General features: G+C 40.2%; 1 protein-coding gene across 2 annotated transcripts in view; it reads left to right on the top strand.

Annotated features, from left to right (window-relative positions):
* Positions 1 to 1978: 1978 nt before the first annotated feature.
* Positions 1979 to 21319, top strand: part of LOC143260748 (retina and anterior neural fold homeobox protein 2) — a 77219-nt gene continuing 57878 nt past the window's right edge. For both annotated transcript variants that reach the window (XM_076527304.1, XM_076527305.1), the window contains exon 1: positions 1979 to 2825. In XM_076527304.1, the coding sequence (XP_076383419.1) occupies positions 2651 to 2825 (175 nt within the window). In that variant the 5' untranslated portion in view covers positions 1979 to 2650. The remainder of the gene's footprint in view (positions 2826 to 21319) is intronic.

The raw sequence follows: 21319 nt of genomic DNA, 5'->3' as shown, positions 1-21319 counted from the left end.
GGAAAGTCCGACAGACTTCGTGCCCGTATTGTTGTAACAAATATTATAATATTGTTGTAACAAAAAAATGTCCGCAGTGAATGGTTAAGCATTGACTATTTCTCGTCATTTTACTGTTGCACCTTTTGTCGTCAACTTTAATTCACAAATGTTTTAAATAAACATTACACAATACTGTTTGTACAAAATTTGTTTATTACTTACAGTTTCAAGTACATTTGTCGAACTATAGAGCCACATTCTATCTAGCAATGGAGATACTATCTGGAAAAATGTGTGGAATTACGAGGGCCTTGGGTGGAATAATTTTAAAACGTTACTGTCTACTTCACCGTGTAAGATGAACACGATATGAGCAGTTTTCAAGAATTTTTACGCGATTCTGACAACCTTGTTCTCTCAAACATGGAAAGTAGACATGATTATAGAAAAGTTACATTTAATTAGTCATCTTCTAACGCATCATTTAAGTTAAAGACTGCCTAATACTAAACCCACTGTGCTGGATAAAATGACCTGTTTCAGATTTTTTATTCCAAAAATTGTTGAAATTATGAGGATCTTATCATAAGAAATGATTGAATAAACTTCTTAATTCAAGTATAAATAAATTTAATCTTGGTGCTCTCATAAAGGAACACACATCAGTTGCTTATAATAGCTAATTAATACGACGATAAAATACCTCAGTAACATGTTAAAAAAATGATAAATAATCACCTAAAAGAATCATTTAAACTTCAATTGTACAATCGTCAAAATCATTCGCTCTTCGAGGGTCAATTTGTAATTTACGAATTTCTTTCAGAATCGAACATTCCAAATAATCTGCATAGGTATTATTCAAATTAAACTTTTGTATAGAGAAAAAGTTTGACTGCTGGTCGCCGAGTGCTCGATAACCCACGCCAATTAACTCGGTTCTCCATCTATTCGCGACTTACATGACCGGTTAAACCAATTCCAAATAATCCTCCGAGCCGCGAGCAACACTGGCTCCCTCAATTATTCAACAATTAGACAGCATTCGTTAGCATAAAAGCGTGGAACGAACCGCGGACCCGGAAGCGAGCATAATTCGGCGAAGAACAACGAGATTATACGAGCGGGCGACGGACGCAACAGGATCGAGACGAAGCAATTACCGCGAGCGAGGAGTCGTCGCGATCCCCTCCTCGCGGCAGCCGTGCGGTGGTGGTGCGCGAGGGTTAAACGGCTTAACGACCGTGAACGACTGTCTTCGAAAAATTGCTGGCGCAGGAGCCGGGGGGCTTGGCGCACGCATAACACAGCAGAGCATAGTATAGCGTGGCATAGCAAAGGATAGCGGAGCGGAGTAGAGCTGGGTAGAGAAGAGCAGATCGGAGTATAGCGCCGCGAGTAGCGCGCGCAAAGTCGCGGGTGCACGCGAGACGGCGGATCCAGAAGCAACGCAGGAGAGGCTCCGCGTAAGCGGTAAGCTTTACCTCATTTCTGGCAATTACAGGGAATGCCAGAATCCGCCGCAAGAATCAAGCCGCGCCGGTCGCCGAGCATGTGTGCCTCCCGGTTCGTCTGTGTGCGGCGTCTGTTCAGCGGAGCTACCCCTCCTAGCGTGTGCGCGCACAGCAACCCCGAACCCTCCGGCTCGCACACAGACGAACGCGACCCGCACACGCGCACCGCCGAGCCGGTGTACCCGCCGGTGTCACGGAAGCCCGACTAGAGGCCACCTCTTCTACCCCTGCGAATTAACCCCACCATCAGACCGCAAGGGAGGGTTGACCGGCGCCTCTCGCGATTGAGCACCACTGTTTCGCCATGTTCTCGGCTCCCGGCGCCCATTGGTCCGCCGGCCGGATCACGGCCACGCTGATTCGTCGAGCGAAGCCACGCCTCCTCCAACGACGCCTGGACCACCTCTTTCGGTCCTCGCCGAGTAGCTACAACAAAGGCCACCCCGCCGAGCCGACAGCCGAGTAGTCCTCGTTGGCACGACGCACGCACAACAGTCTCGATCCTTGCCGGCGATTATTTTGCCAGCTTTTTCACCGCATCACCACGCTGGGACAGTGCGAACTGCGATCGCTGGCTCGATGACCGTGCGAGGAGACCGTTCCCAGCGGACTCCGTGGACCCCGTGGGCCCAGATCGAACGTACAGCGATCCTGCAGGAGTATAGTGTGTAAAAAAGGGCAGCAGAGCACTGGATCGCACAGCAAACGCAGGACAGACTGCAGATTATTCGGTGCGATCTTACGCTGGTGTCCAAGGAGCGAGATCTAAGTTCGATGATCGAGTGTCAAGGTGTTGTGCGTTGAGGATCAATCATGAGACACGTCCCGGCAGTGTTGATAGCCGAGTGTTAACTGGACTGTCGCATGAACCAGAGAGAAACTCGTTAGGATCGTCGTGGATGACCCGGTCGCGGCTGATCTGCGATTAGTTCGATTCGGCGCGAGGACTTCGCAGCGGAAGCGCCTGCCGCGTGGTAGCGTGGTAACGTCCCCAGGATGTTTGCACAGGCTGGGAACGCGTGTCCAGGACAATCGGTTCGTGCGTCGGTCGAGTATTAGTGCGTTGGAATAAGGATCGCTCGGAAGATCCTGACGTCGCCGGGATCAGTGGCCTAAATAGTATCGGATCGAGGGTCGGACTTGGATTTTCGACGATGGACTCGCAACAGCTCGTTGACAACGTATCGCAGAACAGCCAGGACATCGTCCTGCCGAAACCCGCCACCAGCACCCCCAGACACAGCATCGACGCTATCCTAGGACTCGCTAACAACAAGAGAAGTCACCAAGAAATGGAGGACAGCGCTCGGGACACCCAGGAGAACGCAGGTAACGTTGCTTTTCGCAATCGAATCCACAAATATTGCCTCACCCACATACTTATCTACGTACTATACCACCTATATTGCATTATTTCAATGTTTCAGATATTGTTTTATTACCTATGCACTTATCATGATATCTTCGAAAGATAACCGATAAACGTAACACGTTCGACTATTTTTTCATAGGCAACCGCATTCTGGATTTTATTCTGACACAGTGTTCCAGTATACAATTATGATAATCAATTAACTCTAATTGGCTGTTTATTTTGCTTTGTCTCGCAGTAGTTTTTACAGTGTAACGCGAATTTCTCTTGGGTGTTAACAATTCGTGTACATAACTTGTATTTGTATATCAAGGTGCGCAACATGATTACAATTTGAGTTAATTATCCTGGAAATTGTATTTCTCTACAACATCAAATTATACATGAAGCACAGTTTGTCGATTTAAAACGAACGATGAACGAAGTTCTAGGATGTTTCTTAGAATTTAGCATCAGACCTTGTTTAAAAATGCTGTGTTCAAGATAAGCGCATCAACGTGCAAAGTTCGAGCGTTCCCACCGATTGGAGTTATTTAGAAACATTTCGATGTTGCAACATTTCAAGATGTAGCACGAGGCGGAGGATTCCGTCCGACGGGCACGCACGAGCCTCGCGCGTCTCGGTTGCAACCCCCTTTACTAGATCCAGGCCACTGGATCCCAAATCCCAAAACGGCTCAGGTTACCCCAGGAGACTTATTAACAAAGCAGCTTCGATCAATCATTTCATCCAATTACCGGTCTCGATGTTATCCGCTGTTCTCTTGGCAACTTTGATTTGACGCGGCGTCGATTCCCGCAAACTTTCTGCTGAAAATATGTACTGGGAAATAAGTAACAATAATGCAATTGTCTAACTTGTTTGGTACACTCTGGAACGTTAGAGGTGGTTTCGGTCTTAAAAGCTTTTTTTTCTTCCCTTTAACGCGGGCAATAAGTATACGAGACGAACGGAGAGCCTGTTATTAGCGACATTATTGTCCCGATCGCGATTAATAGCGCGCTAGTTAAAGCAAATTGCGATGACGCTGTAGATAATCCGGTCGTGGAAATCTTAATGTATCTTGCTCGCTGATTCCGTAGCGCGACGCTAATTAGGGGAACGCATTAGTAGCGCGTTCGGCACCGCTCGCTTTGAAATCGGCGCTAGAAATCAAGGAACAATCGCGCGTCGCGTCGGCGGGCACGCCGAGAGTTTCCCGTGGGGCATTTTCTCCTGATAGATTAAGCCGCGCTCGTTTGTATAATTTTTCATCTGATTTGAATATCCGACGCGGTCTACCTTCTCCCGCGGGGAATTGATAATCACGAACAACCGGGAATAATAAATAGTTCCTTGCGATTATCTAATTAGCGGAACAAAGTGGACGTGTCGGTTTAGAAGCTGAAATATTGTTTCGTCGAATTGATCGAATTTCAATCATCGCGATCCTATAAAGCTTATCACGAAAGAATTTTATCTTTTATCCGAAGCAGTGTACGTGATAACGCAGTCTATAAGCTGTTGGAATTTGAAATATACGTGCACTAATTTTGCTAAGAAGAAAATTAAAGTTGAACGATGGCCCAGGCGTCAACAGCCTTTTTTAATTGCCGGACAATATCGACCAAAATGTGACTATTAAGAAGATGCTTTTTTGGGTTACACTATGTTCATAGATGCTTTTTTGGTATGTCCATTTTGAAACAGCATTTTAGCGATTGATGCGATAAATTTTATTGAGCAAACAATTACGATATGCTTTTAAACTTCAAACATCAATATTTGAAGTTCTAATTATTATAGAGACAAATATAATTGTTAAATTATCAAATAGGTCACTTCGTGTCCCGCGGGTCACGGGAATCCGACGCCTGCAATAGCCGCTTTATTTCTTATACAGATCGCGAGAACAGTTGTTGTACAATTTAGTCACGGCTAAGCGTCTCGATCTACTAGATTTAATAAACTAACACGATAGACGAACACTTATCAGACGGAGCAGGCAGTTTCGTTCTAGCACTTCATCCGCTTCGGTCGTCGTAATCCTATCAGAGAGATTTACGACGAATCTACTTCGCAATCAGCTTCCGGCTCTACTGTACATAAAATTGCAAGCTACGAGTTTGCACCGACGAACTACATTTTCCAATTGGTAAAAGTTGTGATTACTTTGAAAATACTTATGCAGACCAAAAAGTGAGAAAAATTGCCAATATAGAGATTTATTCGTCTGTTTGAATTGCGTAGCAAATTTGTAATTTTATAGAATGATGGCTTTAAAATTATTTTCAATACTTCAAATTTATAGAATTACACATCAGAGAATAATCTGAAAACAAAAACTTATTGTTAGATTTACAAAAGCTGGAGTTAAATGGGGTTTCGGTATTACTACTTATTTAGAGAGTAGATCGCACAATTTTACAAAGAATTTTTAAATCTGAAAAACATTTCTCCATATCGCTCAATCTTTTGAAATGTATCAACAAGTTTGCAAATCAAGAAAATGGAAGCAATCATTACATAGCTATATTCACAGTTTCATTCATTTAATTTTGCTTATGATAGAAAAGTCCGATTTAATCACAGAGCTCCTAGTAATTAATCTAAACCGAAAGGTTGTTTAATGTTGATGCAATACGAAGCAGAGCTGGGCAAAATTTTATTCGGATGACGAATACGAGATAAAGACTAACTAATAAAATTTTATTTGCCACTGTCGCGAATAAAATTTATCTAGATAACAATGTATCCAAATAAGATTTTATTCGAATGAGAATTTATTCGTACACAGAAATACATACGGAAAATAATCGATTAAAGTAAAAATGACAGAACGTAAAGTGTTTTCTTTTTAGTTTATTGATTTATTTATTTCAAATTCCTTTTTCCAATTAAGTATTTTTCAAACGTTGCCTCGGAAACTTTGTGTAATGAATTATTCGACTAAATAGATAGCATAATTTATGACGAACGATGAATAAAATATTCGACTAAAAGTATTCATTTGGATAATCATCTTAGATAAACACTTATTCGAAAAAATTCGAGTAATGACCAAGTCTGATACGAAGTTCAATGAATCTACATGTCTACTTGAAAAATATATCTGTCCTAAATGATTCTTTAAAAATTGACGAACCGTCTCAAATAATCTGTGTTCGTCGAAACAAATTCTCATCTAACAATCAAATCAATATAATATATTTACAACAAGCGACCGCATTAAAATTGTACACGCAGGTACTCGAACTATCACCTGTTTAAGTAACTCGATAGTGTGGAATGCAATTGCAGCAGATTGCCTACGCAAGTATGCAGAACCGTTTCAATTACCAAGAAACTGGTACGAAACCGAACCGACAACGCTAATTAGCCGACTAAAAAACTTCGCATACGAACTTCCGGGCAGGTTTTCGGCAGGTCTTCCTCGCGCGGCATTCGTAGTAGTACTACTATTCGCAGCGTCGGTTCCGAATGTAATTGAAAAATCGTTAGTATCGCGACGATCTGGCTGCCGGCGGCATGCTAGCGCGCGCGGTCGCTAATTAGTGGCTCCATAGACGAAGTGAAACGTAAACCAGCGTGCCTGTATCGGCCCGTCGAAACGCATATCCGATAATTTCAATTTCGAGAGCGGACCGTCGTGGACGACGTCGTTGCCGTTGTTCGCAGCGGTTCGACGGGAATGGTCCGACCACCGACTGTCGTTTATGATGTCACTGTTGGAAGTATCGCGCACGGCCGCACCCGTTATCGACGCAACACTTTCGGCCGGAAGGGTAAAAATCGACAAAACAATTTCGTACGGGCGCTGGCTCGCCTCGGTCTCCCCCGTTGCAACGGAAAAGAGAGCAAAGGGAAAAAGAGGAACGTTCGAGGGTTCGCCGTCGAGTGGATCGAAGAGGAACGACGGGGATAGAGGGAGGAGTGATCGGGTGGAGAGAGGGGGCCGTGGAGGAACAGGGTTCACCGCGCGAAATCGTCAACCATTCCGACTGATGGGAATTAGCGTGATTCGACGCCTCGTCCGGTTAAGGTCCGCTCTCGATCCTCTGTTTGCGATATATTAAGCTTCGTGTAATCTCGTTGGTCGCGGCCGGTGTCGATGATCGATAACTAAGCGTTTTTGCATAATGCACTTAACCGTTTGTCCCTGATGCTGCACCTCGCGGCTCTCAGAGCCAGCCTCCTATGGACGGATTGAATCTGCCGGTCGCGAGAGATCGGACGCAGATCGAAACTTTGCACGGCGAACAGAGTCGTCATCGGTGACTCTCTGATTTATTCGACTGCTGTTGGCGTGCGTTTTGGGCCTCGCCTCCTCGCCTCCTTTCTTTCTCAGACGATTAACGTGTCGCGATCGGAATGCTCGATAGACCGGTCGTTCGGCACTGACGTGCTTCCGCGCGGATCAGGTGGAGATGGACTCGATCGATTCGCAAGAGGACTCGAATGTCGTCTTCTTCTGTCTCATTGTACACAGAAACGGTGGTGTACAAAATAAACGAGAACGTTGCAGTCAATGTATTTGAACGACGTTGATCCGTGCAGCAACTGTATTTACATTTGGAAGCGCGCAAGACACTTTGGAAGTGAAAAATGATTTCATGGTGTGAATTAATTATGTACTTTGTAAATAACGTTTGACACTGACCTAGAAGCATTTAAGAATTACCAACGCGTGTTGCTTTGTAAGAATAGGAAGACCGTATTTATTTTTACTTCTCGCCATTTTTATTATAATCTGTGTGCTTGAACGAAGAGACATATTCAATAATTGCCGACGAAAGTGTCTATATGATATTTAAATTTTTTAAAGAAATAATATGGAACCGATCATTTTGATCGTCTCGGTAGTTTTAGTGACAACAAACTAGTTTTACCAATGGCAACTGTTTCCCTCAATTTTTGCTACTACATGGTAAAAGTTTGCACCAATTTCTGTTTGTATAGCTAACAAAAGAGAACTTTCTTTCCCATCGACTAAAAGAATAGTGCAAAATAAAAACTGTCTACATTAGTTGCAAGAAGTTGGAGCTGCATATACATTCTTTTTTCTGTCTTAATAATTTCAACAAGTTGAAATATATATACACATATATAACTAAATATAATAATTTATATAATATATATATAATTTTCCATTCGAACTATTCAATCTTTTCATAAATGCATAAAATCCACAGTTTAATTACTACAGAACAGGAAGATCAAGTAATGATTTTCGAAGATACGGGTCCGCAGGTGCCTTCGGTTTATTTGTGAACACATATAGAACTCTGCAACTAAGTAACCATGTAATTCCTCGCGATATAAATAATTTCGAAGCATTCGACGGACGTGCAAAAAGCACACTGTCGTCGTATTAGAAATCGTCAAACGCCGGATGCAACGCTGTTCGAAGTAATTAATGAAGTTCGATTAGCGTATCGTGGAGGATATCACGGAAAAAAAAATTTGACGGTATGCCGATTATGACTGATCACCATTCCCTTCCGCTTCAAAGCTTATCAATACTAATACTGAAACATTTGCGATATTTTGTGCAAGAGTTCGTTGGATTTTATTCCTTAAAAACGACTGGCGAGTCAAGGAAAGGTAAGAGAAGCAAAGTGATTAAAAGCAAAATTAATAGTTGTTCAGTAGCGAAAAGAATATCTCGGAAACTAAGATAAAACCGAGTATAATTACTAGACTGCGGATCTCTCTCTCTTTATGCAAAATAAAATCTTTCTTTAAAAGAGTTTTTTAAAATGTATGTCTTCTTTCGATGATCTCGATAGATTGAGAAGAACGTAAGAATATTCCTAATTTCTCCTAATGTTTTAATTTTTCGGTAATTTTCCCAGTTAATTTTATCATAAATACATAAAAACTGCAATTTAACAATTATTGTAAAATCGATTATTTCATAGTACGGTATTCGTAGTAAAAAGTTTACCAAATGTTTAAGAGAAGTTACAAACATATGTATCGATGTTCTAAGAAGCAATTATTACACATTTATTAAACAAATGTACTTAATCATTAAGTAGCACAACGGAAATGTGTCGATTCGAACGAGAAGTTTGCTCAGTCCAGCTGATGATATTTGCAAGGTTTTCTCTCAGAAGTACCAATTGAAGTTGAACGAAAATGAGAAGCAACGTAACTCCCCGCTAAATACTGAACGTAATTTATAGCCTGATTAGGTGCGATGGAACACGTGCTAGCAACGTAGACGTGTTCCCATTAAAAATGCGACGAATCATCAGATTCGTAAAGAGATTTTCCACCGTGTTCACCGCCGAAGAAAGACCGCGAAAGATAAATTATGTCTTCCGAGAGTAATCGAGACACTTAACCCGCCCGGCGGCGGTCAATTCAGGAAACGAGCGCGCGGTCCATCTCCGTGGCGAGAAAATTGAAAGGAGAAATCAAGTAGCCGCGCGAAACAAGAAGAAAGCACGATCGCCGACCCCTCCCCCGAAATAAAATGAAAAAGAGGTACGGTTGCTTAGTCGGAGCCCAGTCTTGTCCCGCTAATCGAATTATCATTAATTATGATACCGTCCCGCGAGAAAGAAGAAAAGGTAAAAGGCAAGGTCGGTCTCCGCTAATAAGTATGATGGAGGTAAGGGAGGAACGGGTGGGCAGAGGGGCGAAAAAAAAGGAGATAGATGGAAGCGGCTTTAAGTCAGTCGCTTCTTAAGAGCTGAATTGACGTGTCTACTAATGGATCGCGCCTGCCCCATCTACTTTCTTCTACAGCCTCTTTTTCATCCTCCTCTTCTTCCACCTTATCTTCCTTCTCCTCCTCCTCCTCCTCCTCTTCGTCTCCTGCCATCGCGTTGCCGGCGCGGCTACCTTCGTAGGTTTAAAACGGATCTGTTATCCCTGTCGAAAACCTTCTGGCCGCGACCGAGTCATCGGGAGAATTTATTAAGTTATTAAAAGTGAAAGGCTGTTGTGAACTTTTGCAGGCTGCCCGCGCCCTGTTCTTGGTGTCTTTAATAACCGGAATGCTTGTAGGGCACCGTAATTAGGGTGGGGAGGATCGTAGATGCAGCTGATTGGTTTTCAACGTGCTATTAACGTGTAACAATATGGATTTCTGAATCGTTCCTGCGGCAAACGGATTGTGCCCGACAGCAGCACTTGGCTACTCGTTCTGTTCAGGAAATACAGTCATCGGGAAATGTAGTCTGCGTATTTCCAATCAACAAGTAGAAAAAGCCGTCCTACCAGAAACTAGTTAACGCTTCTAGCAACTACGTTATTTCGTGGATTATTATTTCACAAATATAATTAGCCGTAGAGAGAATGGATCGTAGATCATGGCGAGGGATATCCTATACTGATGCGACGGAAAATAATGTTTTGTTTTCTTACAAGCAAATCGCAGTTGTTGCGTCAATGTCCGGCGTACGCGTTCTACGATCGACTACTTCGACAGCAGACTGGACGCAAACGCGTTGTAGTTAATTTCAACGTTTACGAATGAAAATGGCCAAAGAATTACTGCCAATGAGAGTTCAGATAAAATTTACTTGTTCTTTACTCAATCTAAATAACTGTCTATATGTCTCCTCATTATTCAGTAAATGTTTTCTTATTAATTGCTCCAACAACCCTCTGCTACAGTAATAACTGCGTCTTCAATATTCCTTCTTCCTCCTTTTGTCAAAATTTTCAACATAATTTCTTCGTTAATATACTGAATAATGAATGCATCGCATGCAAATCGCATGCGCTAATAGACAATATCATCCGCTTGTGTCTAATGTTTCCAAATGGAAATTGAATTTTATAATACTCCTCTTTTCTCTTTGTTTGCATTTTTATATAGTATGTTAAAGGATTTAATTCGTCGATTTATGAGCTGTTCCAAAAATCGTTACTTCTGTTATTCTTCCTATTAATCGATTAATATGGTCCATCTGTAATAGATTTCTGGTAAACAAACCAATAAAATAAGATATTTTGTACTGTTAAAAAATGACAGAACAGTGTACAGAATATACAATTCTGCAATGAACAAAGAAGAATTTTGTGATGCCCCGAGTGGTGATGAAACATGACTCCCAAGCTTTTAACTATGTCATAGACTCAAAAATGGATTTCTGTAATTACGACACTCTTAGCATTGTAAAATACAAGAAAGTGTTCGTGTTACCAAATTTTAAAATACTTCTATTTTACTTTCCCCACCAGCAATATTCTAATCTATAGAAATCTGTAAAAATGAAAACTTACACGAAGGTCCGCAGTACATAGTTATAAGGAATTTCGATTGAAGATGACAGAGTGAGTCTTTGAAAAGTAGCAGAAGTGGGTCTACAGGGGGTAACGCTAAGTGTGCCGCAATCAATCTTACCTCGTACGCGAGACCGCGGATTAATGTACTTTGAAATTTCATTAATTCCTCGACGCATAATGAGCCGTCCGGCGCGGCGAACGAATAACTTTCCTTAACGCCGCGCGATAATGCCGCCGCGGCTCCGCGTCGTAATTGCATCAATTCCTTGGTAATTCGCACAATTATCCTTTCTGATTTTCCGGCCGGTGCGGCCACTAACTGCTCCTCAGCACGCTTCCAATTAATCACGCGCGGCCTTCGCCGATCCCCGCGTAATTCGAGCACGATTAATCGGGCTGTCTCCGCGGAAATTGTCTCCGAGTACAATTACTATTTACTGTTCCGCATTGATCTACACGAAAACTGTACTTTTAGTCCACGGAGTGTGTTCCGTGACCCAATTTCTTCAAGTCTGCACCGAACGAACGATAATGGGAGAAGGATTCAAAAGTATGCATATAATTATAATTCGTCTTATTATACTTATAAGTATATATTAGTATATATAAGTATATATTATAAGTATATACTTATAATATTATAATATACTTATATTATACTATAATATTAGTATTATATTATAATATACTTATATATAATATTATAATATATATTATACTTATACCTATAATTCGTCTGGAGCTGAAAAATTGCAACATTGCTATAAAGATATTTCTTGGTAACAGTCTTATGAAACAATAAACTATTATGCTACGTACTAATGGTAAACTGAAACAAAGCTTGTAAAATGCAACGTGTAGGTGCAGTACAATAAATTCTCCCTAATTGAGGCTCAAATTGTGCACAATGTTGAAAAATTGTCCATTTTTATGTATAATTTGAGCATCAATTAGGGAGAATTTACTGTAGATGTACTTACAATAGAATTCACTTTTCTTCGGTAATCGCAAAAGGTTGAGGGTTGCTTACTCTTTCTTTGACAAATATAAACAAATATAATTATAACGATGTGTTGTGTGTGTATGAATTGCGAATCTTTCCCGTAATATAGTTGGGGTATTGTTACCTATGAGACATCAACTGCAAGGTGCTTGAATAATAATATTCACAGTCTACTTAATCATTGCTTAGTCTCTTAAAGCATTATACATTAAAAAATTGTGTAATTAGCAAAATCGCAAACAATTACACAAAAGTACGTCTGCACATGTTTCTTTTTCTACGTCGCCTAAGATCTATTTTTCTAACGAGAGCGTGTTCAATATTTGAAAAAATTCTTTATCAATTAATCATTGATGAATAGCATTGCACGCGCATACGTACAGGAAAAACGTAAAAGTGGTGTCCCAAAAATAATTTACCTGTCGGGTTAAGCAATTCTAATGAGTAAAATTGCCCGGAGGGTCTACACCCTCGTAACTTGTTTGAAAGTCATGAAAATCAGGAGGGCTTGATTATTCTGCCTAATTGCCAAAATTGTGTTAACGGGTTCTTGGGTGGATTTTAACAAGTGAGACACCGTGTACGTCGAGGTGACGTACGTAAGTAACAGCGGAAGAGCGGAGGGTTAATAGAGGAAAAATGCTGCCACTGAAAGGAATGGCGGAATTAAAGCGGCCGGGGTAGAGGTAACGGCGTCGCGGCGCTCTGGAACGCCGCAGGTAAAAGTGCTTTGTTAGGGGGAGTAATTTCGATCGCGTGACAACGGCAGCGCAGCGCGCGGGAGGAAAGAGGCGCGGGCAATTACGTGTAATTTCATACCCATTTATTGCGAGGATAGCCCGTTTTTCGACTGCTTTTCGAGCCTCGCTAACAGCGATACGCCAAATCGATAGAATTCGGAACGAGCTGGTAATATCGAATTAATTTGGCGACCTGTGTCGTCATCGATCGATTTCGATCGGTCACTATAGGAGTGGCTTACCAAAGCGTTCGATCACTTTTTAAAATGAACTAACTTTTTTAAAATTGAACTAAATGACTTGAATTTGTTCGAGATGACTAAATAGTTTTTTTTTTTAAATTGAATGTCGACGAAAATAAAACACTCATGTTTTTTAATATTTTTATGCGAACCTAGATCGAAAATTTAAACGATGCGTTTTGTAGGTCTTTCTAAAGGCCGTTTTATTTTAAACAGATTTTTTAGACATCGTATCGTAAACTAATAAACTATCTTGAATATCTCAGAAAAAAATGAAGTTGTTTGGTCCAATTTTTAAAATATTATGCCGTTTTCCAATCATCAACACATTACTATGTCTAATTAATTTTCATTCACTCAAAAATTCATTTTTCTACTTACATCAAACGTGATGAATGTGATCTACAATCCTTCGTTCTCTTATTATCCTCTTTTTACATACAGCATCATTGCCATCGTTCGAAGTACCATTCCTTGGAACTCAAAATGAAATATATTGAGAAATTTGGTAGATTAATGAATCTACTTAGTTATTAATGTAACCAATTAGTCTTTATCTTCCGCTGTCGTCTGGATAGTTGTTACTCCGAATGTTGTTATTAGTTGAGGAATTGGAGGGTTTGATAACCACGAACGTGGCCGCAGATATACATTAAATGTTTCAAAAAAATATTGCTCCCAGACAATGTAGGTTTTTTGATCGGATCAGAATCTGAAATATTTTTCAGATTTTTGAGGAGTTTTCGATATTGCTTTTTCATTCAAACTAAATAGATTGTCCTTTCTTTTTACGAAAGTGGTAGTTATTCGTAAATTGGTATATTCGAACTTCAAAATTGATTTTCCATTTGTGGTAGCCAAGATAATCATGTCACTGTCACAAAAGATTGACAGAATTTACCTCGAATATGACGAAAATAAAGCGCTGTCGATGACAGCTAATTTTGGGGTCAAAAATTCTAGGTATCCTGCACTGTTCATCAATATAGATGGAAACTCAACTCTTCGGTTTATTTTTGCTATCTGAATTTCTAGCAATAAGCATAATTAACTGTAGCTATTATTAAACTGTCGATCCTTTACCTTTGTAAATCATAAACCTGTAAACGGTTGTTAAATCTTGCCAATGCGAGAATTTTTTGAAGCTCATCAGCAATTCTAACTTTTATAGCGAAGACTATGAAAACAATAAATTTTCTTTTGAGAAACGTACGTATAAATGTGATACGAAGAAATATAAAATAGTTTCACTTATGTTTCAATGTAAACGCTTGTAATTTACTATAGTTTTATGTAAATAAGACCGACGTTATTATTATCATCAGTATGCTAACTTACCAAATAACAATAAGTAATAAAAATTGTGCGCAAAACACTCGCTCATTCATCTTGGTTATCTTTTCTCCTAAAATTAGCCAGTCTTAGCTCAAGATCTGAAATCCTACATTCGATTTAAATGAATAGATGCTACAGTTTCATATGGACAAGTAAGTGTTAAAAATTGTCAGCGCGACAGGCTGTGTCTAACAGTTCGCACAGTGCATCGAAACTTGGCAGACTTATTTGGAACACTGGTAAAAGTGTCAAGGAAACCGGGAAGAATCGTAGACGGAGCGAGGTGATCGGGAACAAGCGAGAGCCGCGCCGATTTAACCGAATTACCGTTGGATCAAAGCCTACGAGTGGTAATTGGCGCACAGGTGTCGTCGATCAATCGTACACCGGGCGTCGGGGAAGCTATTTCGCCGCTCGGATACCGAAACGTTTCGTGATCGATAGCAGACGGGTCTCCATACCTAGACGAATCCAATGAGACACATCATACAGGCACAGACAGAGGGGTTAAACGGGGCCGGAGGAGACACAGGAAGCCGAGGCGTTCGTGCAGCCCGATGTTCCCCGTGATTGGACGATTAGCGATCGGTGTTATGCCACGTATCGACTTGAGAACGTTACTCGCAAAAGTACTATTAGGGACGGTTCGTGCAGTTTTTTCATTACTGCGGTGCCCGCAATTTCCATAAAGCCATATGATATTTTAAAGCATGGATAGCGTTTTAGGGTTAACAATAGAAATTTTTAATTCGTTGCCTCGCGTATTCAAGCTTGGAAATGCAGCACCGAGACGTGTTTTTAGTGTTCGTGGATGAAGTGCTACTTGTATAGAAAAACCGTACGGTAATGTTTTAAAAGATTCAAATAAAGAAATGAATTATTGTATCATTGAATCATGGATCATTTATAATAAACTCATTGAGTACATGAGTACAAACTTACTTTCGAATCCATTTTTCCGTCTGCACATTCAGTGATAACTTTCAAAATACGTATATCGTCAATAATTAAAAAATACGACGAATACGAATATTTAGATTTAAGCAATTTGTAAATTTATAACTTCCTTCTGTCTTCCGAATTCTTTTGCACATCATATAACAAGCTTTTCATTTTTAAAAGTGTATGGAAATTCTCGGTCTGGTTGTAAATAATTTTGAGTTTGTATGTACATATAACAGAGCTTGTTCCAAAAATTTTCTTGCAAACTTTCACATTTCTATGATTTATCATTAACTTAGAAAATAATTCAAGTTTGAGAGAACTAAGGGGTTGCACCTTTTGGATCAAAGAGTTCGATGCTACTACTTGCAATAACCGTGTAATAAATAGAAAAGTGCATGGTTTTCCATAGTACTTACCGTAAGTTACGCAAGAATATTCTTTAATTTGGTTTTTGTTACAAAATGACGTTGCCAGCGTTGCATCGTTTTAAAATGGCAGTCCTTGAGACAATTAAGAGCTCGCAGCAACATTGCAGAGACTGTTTCTGTTACCCTCGATGATATAGCTTGTTAAAATTGGCTCCCCATGGAGGCAGAAATGATTCTCGTGTGAAGTTCGGTATTATCATTGAAAATCTGTGCCCGATCGAAGACGTGCACAGACTGTCGTAGACAGAGCAGCTCGAGTCCGGCTCAGAAACGCGTGTACGGGAGAATTCGTGTTCGTGCTTGCGCAGCGTCGATGGAGAGATTGTAATAAGCATCGCATGCCAGGGAACAATTAAATTATTAGTAGGTACATTGTGCACAGCGGGGTGTTTTATTGCGTGGCGTTCTACCCCGGCCTGCTTTCCAGCCTTTGCTCCCAGATGTTCTCTGTACTCGCCAACAGTTCCCCGAGGGCGCAACGATTTCTCGAGATGAAGTCTCGTACCTTCCCAAAAGCTTCTGAAACTCGAAACATTGAGAAATATTACGAAACCGTTTCAAAAAATCAGATCGACTGATAAATAGAAACCTTGAAAAATGTGTAAACGCAAGTTTTCACGTCGCACTGCACAGTAGCACAGTTCTTTGACCTTGTCAAAGCTGTTCACGAAGGAATTTAAACTTCATTTAACACATTAAGTGCCTCGTCAGTCATATATGACTGACACAAGTTTTTTTATCGAGCTTGAAAAGTAATTAATTAACTGAGCCAAATCTTTATTAGGATCTACGAGGTGTAAAGTACTCTTTTATACACTTATTCTATTAAACAAGTTACCCTGCCTTCAATTAACGTGTTAATGTCAACTGCTTTGACTTGCGAAAGTTTATATTTGCATAAACTTGCACAGTTCGGTAATTTCACTGATAAAGTATACGGTGTTACTAATGCATTAATTCTTCTCATATTTATTGCGATCGTACCATTAATTTTCTCTAAATGTAATTGAATTTCCAGTCCTTAAATTGTATCAATCGTAATACGGTAGAACCTCGATTATCCGGTTCTCCGATAACAGAATTCTTCAAATACGTTTCACAAGTAATTAGCTCAAGCTAAGGCAACTTATATTCAAAACAATTTACTATGCAAATTAATAAAAATGAAATTTGTTCTATAAGTACAATAAATTCTCCCTAATTGACGCCCAAATCGTACACAAAAATGGACAATTTGGAGACAGGAGATATGAATATTCGAACCTTGCGGCTCGTTTTGTAGTTGTTGACAATCGGTAACTATAAAAACGGATCGCAAGGCTCGAATAATCGTGTCTCTTGTTCCTAAATTGTCCATTTTTGTGTACAATCTGAGCGTCAATTAAGGAGACTTTACTGTAACTATTCCATTATCCGAGCATTCACGTAACAGTTAGCACAGTAGAGGGAATTCATGCAACCAGATTATTTGCAGTCGACGAGAAAACAGGATTTTCCTCGTGATGCCTGATGAGCACAGACGACTCAGAGGATGAGATTGAAAGAACAACAAGAAAGTGGACGGAGGTTGGAGACGCCGATAGAAAAGATGCGCGTAGAACGTGATCTCTCGATTCCCGATTGGCGAGAGTAGAGTATCAGGTTCGTCGATTATTCACGTACGGGTATCGAATTATTAAATTGTCAAAGCTACGGCAAGAACGCGAGCAAGGAAGAAGAGAGAATGAGACGACGATAGCGAAGAAGAAAGAGAGGGGGAGAGCAGCGTGTCTTAAGAACGCTCGACGAAAGGCTCTTAAGCTGTCATCAAGTTCTTGCAACGGGGATAAAATTTCCTTCTAAATGGGTCAACGTTCTGGCAATCATCTCGAGCGGGTTAATTGGAACTGTATCGAAGTTAGAAATTATCAAATCGAGTAAAGCCGACTTACTCGTGCTCGACGAAATCAAATGAACCGCTGGCTGACGTTTAATCTAACCGAATAGACCGAAAACTTCGCTAACGAAGAGAGATGTGTATTGACATTTTGTTATTTGAATAATTCAATTATTTGTGTGACTTTGGGAGCTAGATGTGCATGTCCTTCGTGTCGGAATAACGAACCCTAAATGAATCACGGGAGAATATAATTTAATTCGTTCTACTGTGATCAGTAAACCGCGGATTTTATGCATTCATGTCAAAATTGAGTAGTTGTAATTTAAAATGATAAAATGGTTAAAAGAATTGAAAGATGTCAATGTATTATTTTTAACTTATTAACGTTATTAAAAAAAGAAAGAACTTGCCATTTAATTTCTATTTCTTGCAATTCGCGCTGACAATCTTTATTTTGCATTAAAATCCGTAGACTAGTGATCAGTTAATGCTGTGTAGAATAATTAGTGTTAACTAATATATCGGAAAAAACGTCAATGTTATTTCGAAACACGTTTAAATACTTCGAGAATTTAACACTGTCCAATTCCAATTTAACTTGTCCAATTCTGTTTAAATGAATTCTTGAATATAATTCATTTTTGAGTGATTCGATTTGTCAAATCGTAATTGTCAAATTACGTCAAATCATATTTGTCAAATTTGTTGAGTTCTAACATTTTAGAAAAACGTTAAATGCGTTTCGTGAAAGAAGCTGCACACATTACGATAAAATATGTATTTGTTCTTAAAAATTGGTACATACAGTAAAGAAGTTAACGAACGAACGTTTCGAGGTACAATATCTTTTCACGGTGTAACGCGGCTCTTATCAGCTGATTTTTCCGACGGTAGGTTAACGCTAGCTAACTTCCATCACGACGCTATAATAGATTTACATCGAGTCTCGGTATAATCCGCTGTAAAACAATTTCAACTTTAATCTCGGCGCTTTCAATTTTCCCCACGTTCTCGTTAGGACGACATATTCCTTCGCGGGGGTCTGAGAACCGTCGCGGAAAAAGAATGGGGCAACGGTGTGGTGTGCCGTGACTTCTCCTTGCGCCGGGATTATAATTCGCGACGTCGCGTCGCCTTCATTATAATAGTAATCAACGCGGCCGCCCCTCGTTATCGTTACTACTTAATAATTTAATTGTTCGGTGGCGTGCAGCCTTTATTGGGATATCTACGGCTGCATCGTGCGACGGTCGATCGCCGTTGTGTGGATTTCGCTCGTGGCTGCACGACCAGTGTTTTATAAACGTGCTCTCCGCAGGAAGCCTCCGAGCTGCCGCGGAAAAATTGAATTCGGCCAAACGCCGCTAAACAGGCGACGACAATACCTCTGCACGTGGTTTCGGAATTTTCACGCTGCCAATAAAAGCGACACGAAATCTACAGAACCCCTAATAATGCGTGTTTAACTTTAAGCACCTGCATTTTTCAAGTGTTATGTTATTTTAATCACCACCACCTGACCACGATTTTACAGTTTTTGAACTACAATTATATTACATACTTTGCTTCGAATTGTATACATATCGATGTCAATCTTGAAAAGTCTTTGGTGCACAAAGGTGTAAAGCATTTTCACTGTTTCAGAAAGTGGTTTAGCTTTCGAATTACGATTTGAAATCGCTGTGTGATTTTAGAGAATTAAATGTCAAATGGAACTGCATCAAATCCCAGTGAACTATGTATATTCGATTTGAAGGAGTCAATGAATACGGTATCAAAATTAGGATTTACACTGGGGTATATAAATAAGTCAAAATTATATTTTCCAAATATTGCTTGTTTATGAACATATATGTTATTGTGGCATCTATTAATTTTTCACAAAATCTCCTACTTAGTACAGATGTTCCAACACTATAAATACACCGCATTAGGTACTAATTCCAATTGAGGATCGTTCCGAGGGAAACATTCGAAATATTACTTTAAAGAGAACAATCATAAAACGACGGACACATCTTGAAAGCGAAGGATCGCGACTCCAACTGCAGCAGTCGACGTTTCACTCGCCAAACAAGTATCTTTTGTACAAACCACAAATAAATTCGCCTGGTGATCGTTACAGAACGCACATACGTGCAGAATAATTGAAGAGGACAGCGAGCCAAATAATTATGTGAACAACACGGGTACGCGCCTATGAACATACTTCTGTCACTGGCAAATTAAAAAAAAAAAGGAAACCAACAGAGATTACACGATATCGATTAAACATCAGATTTCTCCATAAAACCGATAGATTTCCTAATACTTGTGGACGGGGGTGTATATCTGCCGGTATAATAAAAACACTGGTTGAATGCGGGGGCGAGCGGGTGTGGCGGGGGCGGTGGGGTGGCGCCGCGGGGTGGAAACACTTCTCGTGGATCGATACGTGCGTCAGATTAAAGAGCGCGACAGGTGACAGTGGCTTTTACGAAGAAATTTCCGTCGAAACTTTGTGCCGCGCAAAGTGGCCATTGCGTTTCGTTCCGGAGATAAAAACCACAGAGAAAGAAGAGGGTGGGGTTCGGGGGTGGGACGGGCAGAAGAAGTCCAGAGACAAGAGAAAATAAAACTCGAATAGAACGAGCGAGAGAGAAAGAGAGATGGAAAGAGAAAGAGAGAGAATGAAGGAGCGAGCGAAAGAGGGAGAGGAGAGAGAAAGAGAGGACACGACGCGACGGCGAGACGCGCACCGGTGACGGTCCACGAGAAGACAAATTCTGTAATCCTCTTTGGTCGGCGAGCTAAGCCCTCTGTGTGACGGCGCATACCCTCTTCTTTCTCTTATTTCCTCCTCTCGTTTTGCCTCTCCTTGTTCCTCCCTGTCCTCCCACGCCGATCAAGGAAATTAAGTTTCGAATCGACAGCCGTGCTTAAGTATAAACGACCGAGCGACATCGAACAATGTCGCGGAGAGGAAACAGGAATTTATTGAAAAGGGTTGGATCATGGTCATGAGACAGAAATCGAAATCGCTGCCTCATACAGTTATATCCATAGATCCATGTCGTTTCGTGCGAGGATTCGAGGTCGAAAAACAAATTTAAAATATCTGTAACTCCTTCAAGCGTATCTTCAATTAAAACTTGCGACTCTTTACAACGTATTAACCCCTTATCTGGTCATTAGATTACGAAGTTTATGTATTGTACGAAAAAATGAGTAAGTGAAATACCAGAATAATGAAGGCGTCGAAAAAGAATTTATGAATATTATTACATTGTTTTCTATTTATTTCAACCATTACGAGAAAAGATACATTTTGATTTAGGTATTGTTTTATACAATTGATGTAGACCATTTTTATTATGCATAAAGATCCGCAATTTACTTATTCATTATTATATGGCTATAATAATACAAAAAAAAAAGAAAATTGAAAACCGTAGAATAGAATTTTATTCCAAGTTAAAGGAAATGAACAACATGCATAAATTGTGTTTAAAGTTTTCAACATGAGTCTGACTCGTTATTAGAATGCAAGTGGTTAGTTGTCTTTTAAAACGTTACATCGTGTTGTATTATTTAAATATCATTCTGTCACATCTTGCAAATAGTATTGTTATCTTCATCGCTGTGTGTGTCCTTAACATTCTTCAGCCGAGTTGAT

The sequence above is a fragment of the Megalopta genalis genome, chromosome 19 (assembly GCF_051020955.1).
Source record: "Megalopta genalis isolate 19385.01 chromosome 19, iyMegGena1_principal, whole genome shotgun sequence".
NCBI classification, from domain to species: Eukaryota; Metazoa; Arthropoda; class Insecta; order Hymenoptera; family Halictidae; genus Megalopta; species Megalopta genalis.
This window is presented reverse-complemented; position numbering and strand designations above follow the sequence as displayed.